The sequence below is a fragment of the Sitodiplosis mosellana genome, unplaced genomic scaffold (genome assembly GCF_009176505.1).
Source record: "Sitodiplosis mosellana isolate CC-2019 unplaced genomic scaffold, AAFC_SMos_1.0 Smas_scaffold_6226, whole genome shotgun sequence".
NCBI classification, from domain to species: domain Eukaryota; kingdom Metazoa; phylum Arthropoda; class Insecta; order Diptera; family Cecidomyiidae; genus Sitodiplosis; species Sitodiplosis mosellana.
Genome location: NW_022601467.1, coordinates 19,528,590 through 19,534,095, shown reverse-complemented (window position 1 = coordinate 19,534,095; position 5,506 = coordinate 19,528,590). Strand labels below are relative to the sequence as shown.

Genomic DNA, 5,506 nt, shown 5'->3' with positions numbered 1-5,506 from the left:
ATCAATACACGACATATATTGCATGTTGCATTATTTTTACTTTTAGGGAGAACCGAGAAGAAACCAATACGTTTTAAATCGCATGCAAGTTGTGCCATTCTTTCTAGCTCATGTGCTGAATGTGTTTCTCTTAATATTGATAACGATTAGAAGTTATACTCTTAATAAGATGGAAGATTCTTCATGGTGGGATTTAATGTTGGCCATCTACGTTTTAATGATAGTTGGTTTGTATTTTAAACATGTTTTTGAATACATGCAAGAAGAAATTAGAATAATAATTTTTTTTCATTTTAGTGTCTAACTGTTGGATTATCGATCAGTGTGTCATTTTTCACATTTTTGTACCTATTCGAATCTGCATTTCAATCGGCATTCTTTTTATTGCATTGAAACTATGTATATTGATGAATGATATTAAATTCCTTGGTTTTATATGCTGCTTATCAACAGGTAATGATAGAAACATTTTCATTTATTTTCTACTTGCACATTTTCTATGTATATTGATGATTTAATTGAATCTATATCGTTTAATTTTTTTTTGTTACTAAGGTCGCCAGTGTTTTTTGGATATGGAAATCAATCCCAAGAAGTATGGCGAAAAATAAACATGAAAGTTATTTTCCTTCTTTAGCAGACCGATTACCGATTCACTGACGAATCAAAATAATCTATATATGTATATAAAACTGAATGTTCGTCTGTGTGTGTGTGTGTGCGTGTGTGTCGCGAGTTATCTCTTCTTTTTTTTTATTTATGGCTTTATTGTTATGCATCCTGTTTGATTTCGCGCGGCCTCACTAAAGATCTTATAAATGCAGTTTTGGTTTTCGAATGACATTTTTTGGAGTTTGAAGAAAAAAAATTTCATATTTTTTGTTATTACATATGTGTGTATGTGGCTGATAGGCAAAGATTATAAATAATACCCGAAATCACGTAATAGCAGTAATAAAACAGGAAACATAAGCAATGTATGCATCGCGCATTAATACCGTGACAAAAAGTTTGATTTTGATTGCAAGATGAATTATCATAGTACGATTTTGATTAAATTGATTTTATTTATTCGTTGAGATAAAATCGAAATGACTCGCAACCATCAGTCATCAATTGAAATAAAAAACACGACAAACAACAAGAACTCGAGTAAGGAGACATTCAAAGGAAAATATAAAACGTAATCTTCGTCTTGAATCTGAACGTTTACGTAAGAAAGAAGTAAGAACTAAGGAAACAATCGAACAATGTGAGACACAGAGTCAACAGAATAAAGTGAAATTCAAGTTCAAATTTGTATTTAAATAATCGAGGCATTTCAATTCGACGTTTGACTTTCAATTTAAACTTTATTTAATGAAATACTATAGTGGTGCAGCTGATGCATATTCCTGCTGAAATTGTTGAGTTCGCTTCCGAATCCGTGGGGAAAACAACTTTACATCTTTTGTATTTATCTCTAGCATGAAAAAATCAAATTAATATGCACTTATTTTGCTGTGGTGATTTGTATCCATTTCGTGAATGTTCATGAAATTGATCATGAATTTCATAGGTGTTCAAGGTACTTATGGCCAAGGTAAGGAAAATTTTCTTGAATTTGTAAAGAAATGCATAGTGAAATTTGTGTCAATTTTGCATCATATTATTACATACATTAAACAAGATATTGGAATATCATAAAATTGTGCATAATATTTGATTTTTCCTCAATGTTATTCATAAGAATTGATGTTTGGTGAAGATATCGATTATGATTTGCCACTGTTGTATAATGGACTTAGAAGCTACGTTTCGAAATGGTTTCGAGTTTTCCGCTAACGTGTCTATTGATTCGGAATTAAAATGTGCTTTTGTTCTATGAAATAAATCAAATAGTTGTAATTTTGCCTTCTTACGGATCTCTTCCCACATCCTAAAATGAATGAAAACAGCCCATTAATCATGATGTTGAATTTTAAATATATTTGCACATGCGTTTACTTTTCAAATGTGTAATTCTCTGATGAGCATTTAACCAAACCCATTGTCCTAATGAATTCCAAGAGATAAAAATCGATGAACAGCTTAAAATTGATGACCAAATCTTTTGGGCCAACACTCATGAATAAAAAGAAAATCAAATCATGGACAAATGACTCGTAAACGTAAAGTTGGAAATCGTAAATTTTTATCTGTGTTGGATTTGCTACAGTAGGGCAATATAATACAATTAGAATTTTCAATGAAAATATCAATAAAATTTGGTTTATATGCTAAAAACATTTACCTTTTTTAACCATAATGTTATTTATCCATAAGTCAAAATGTATGATGGTTGTGTATGGCGTATCGACTGTTTGACTTGAATTCTTCACGAATTGAGCCCCAAGCTGCAAATAGCCTTTAATCAATTCACGTTGCTTTGAAGAAAGTTTGTCCAGAAGATGCAGCTCATCACAAATAATCTATTTCGAAGAAAGCAAAACTATAGTTTCCAACAGGTTTAGTTGAGAAGAAGAATAAATAAAAATTATTGCCTGAAGTATTTCATCATCATCTTTCAGCCCACCAACTGCACTGAGATTGTGATTCACTTTTTCTTTAAAAAGATCCGGTTCAACCTGTCTCATTGCAATACATAAAGCGTGAAATTTTGCCAAATTCTATGAATTGAATAACAAAATATCAAATTAGTCATCGAAATAATACGTTTTATCATTTTATTTGCGACGTACTTTTAAAACAACAATTGTTTCTTGCGTATCAAATCTAATGTATCGGTTTACGTTAACAAAATGGTCATGCTTTAGATTTTCAAGTAGTAAAACTGCATCGCGGTCGGCTTCCTTAGCATCTAAAATCAAACATTTACAAAATCATGTTGTCAAAATATATTATTTTATTTTAACTTGCTTGAATTCAATGAAATCCTCGATCCTAAACATTGAATGAATACGTTCAGCCTTTCTGCTTCCGGTACATTTGTACATTGCTCAAATTGTTGTATTGCCGGTATAATATTTGCATAAAAGTGAACTTCTTTAACAAATGACAATTCTGGCTTAAACACAGCAGCCCAATATGGATCTAATACTGATGTTTTTACAACCAACTGCATGGTCTCTTTCTAAAAAAAAAAAACAAAATACAACAGACAATTAACAATAATATAGAATTTAAAATGAATCTTTATGAAAATAACTAACTTCATTCGAGTTACTGTTTTCAATGACATTCAGATCAATTGTACGCAGAATGGATCCGAAATTATCTCCTGGATTTGTCAGGGAGTTCAATTTATACTCTAACACTTTTTTGTTCAAGCATTTTTCTAAAAATGTTTTTAAATGTTTGATGTCATTCAGTGACACACATTGATTCGACATTTTATTTGGATGAATTGCAAAGGGTTTCTTTTCACTTTAACACACCAACTTCCAACTTCAACTGTACGATAGATTTGTGGGGATTGTTCAGTCTAATGCATTTACTATGAATGATGTTTGTAATCTAATCAATTATCTTGCTGATTTATCGACACTCAGCATATATGCAATGCGGCCAAATTTCTGTCAAACAATTATCAGAAAATACATCAATGGTCCAAAGTTTGGACTCCAAACTTCATTCATCTGAGTGTTTACTCAACGTAGGTTCATAAAGTTTCATAGCATTGACAACACAAGAAAGTGCTCAAAATCACGCAAACAAATACGCTGCTATCCACCCGGACTCAATTCAACGACAGTGTTGGTAACGTTTTATCTAAAATGTTGATGTGGTGGTACAGTGTTTTCTGCTTGATAAATGTTGATAACACTACTGTGTTGTTAGCAGGTCATCAATGACTCCGTTTTTTTTGATGGCTCATAACTCAAATTGAATGAAAGGTTCAGAAATTTTTTTTGCTCTATCTTTGCAGAATAACTTTTGAATGGATAATGTTTGAAAATACTCTCTCCATAGTGAAAAACTACGTTTTGTGAACTTAGTCCAAATTACAGCAATATATGCATGTGTGACGATTTTCCACAATTTTCCCAAGAATGCCGGAAAATTCGGATTTCCCGATTTTTGAAAATGATAGATCTTGAAACCTGTGAAACAACTTTGCTGCAAGTCAAACTAATGATTCCTTGTAAGACAAAAACCCATGAATAAAATATGGTCAAAACAGGCCATTCAGTCAGTTGTTGATTTTACTATTAGTATTAGTTTGTCTTCAATAAAATCTAGTGTTGGCCGTTGAACACTTTCGAACAATTGTTCGTTCGTTCGACATTAATTTTGTTAGTAGGATCACTCAAAAAGATATATTTCAAGATTCCATAAGACACCAATTTTTTTCTTCCGAACCGTCTATCGCTCCAATCTACGGGTTGCCGGACGGCAAAAACGTTTTGCATTTCAAGCCACATGTATTTCATTTGAGCTTTGTGGCCAATGGCTATTGCTAGCTAAATCAAACGATGTATTTGATAGCAAAGCCAAATGATGGGCATTCTTCGCCACAAAAACCCCAAAATACCTCTCATTAAAATTGTAATTCAATAATTTTAACCATGACTCGTATATATCAAATATGTTCCGAAAACGAGACCTCCTTGAGTTAAATTAAAAGAAAAAATTGCAGGAAATTCTATCGGAATTATAATCAATAACAACTGTTCGCGAAATGTTTCGAAGTTGAGTCGAAGTGCTTCATAGATATTCATTACGAATTCAAATGCAATTTGAATATAAATTAAAATGCCGGTTTTTGCTCCCTTACACACTTTTAGGGGAAGTGCTGAATGTCAATTTTGCACCATGTTCCCCGCTTCATTCCATTACGCATATCCACTGGAAATGTGTGCTTCCAGCTCAAAAAAGAAAGAGGCGAGAATATAACACGTCTCCTTTGTACAAAAAGAATCTTGGAGCGAAAAAACCGTTAAAGGCAAAAATGAACACGTATTCCGAGACTATGATTCAATAATAATGGGACTTGCATTGAGCTCGCAGGATAACGAAGTGATATACACTCTTTTAGATAGAAGAACACGAACAGGCCCGCAAATATCAAATGCATTCTGATACCGCTTCAAAAGGGTGGAATTGCTTAAAGGAATTTTTCAGAATCTTTTTATTGTTTCGAAAATAATTTTGATTGTGAATAGATTGCACATGGATCAATCTTGAATTCCAAACAGGTACACTCAAACCATTCTCCGTACAAATTTTGAGTTTTTCACTCCAAATAGGAGTAATACACAATACACTCCATAACGGAGTAAGTATTTGTATGAGTGTATTCCATTATGGTATAGAATATACACCACAATGGAATACACTCATACAAACATTTACTCCGATATGGAGTGTATTGTGTATTACTCCTATTTGGAGTGAAAAACTCAAAATTTGTACGGAGAATGGTTTGAGTGTAGGTGTTCGAATGAAATGCAGGAAAAAAATGCAGAAACCCAAAAACACAGAAAGAAAAAATGCAGAAAAAAATTTGCAGAAAAGAAAAAAATGC

At 32.4% G+C, this 5,506-nt stretch overlaps 1 protein-coding gene across 1 annotated transcript; it reads right to left on the bottom strand.

Annotated features, from left to right (window-relative positions):
• Positions 1 to 1,982: 1,982 nt before the first annotated feature.
• LOC129577737 (uncharacterized) lies at positions 1,983 to 3,371 on the bottom strand. The gene is made up of 6 exons (XM_055465237.1): positions 3,192 to 3,371; positions 2,899 to 3,112; positions 2,721 to 2,839; positions 2,523 to 2,648; positions 2,267 to 2,450; positions 1,983 to 2,191 (listed from the first exon to the last, which is right to left on the bottom strand). Exons 1-6 carry the CDS (start codon positions 3,369 to 3,371, stop codon positions 1,983 to 1,985), a joined length of 1,032 nt encoding a protein of 343 aa, XP_055321212.1.
• Between the last annotated feature and the right edge of the window lie 2,135 nt (positions 3,372 to 5,506).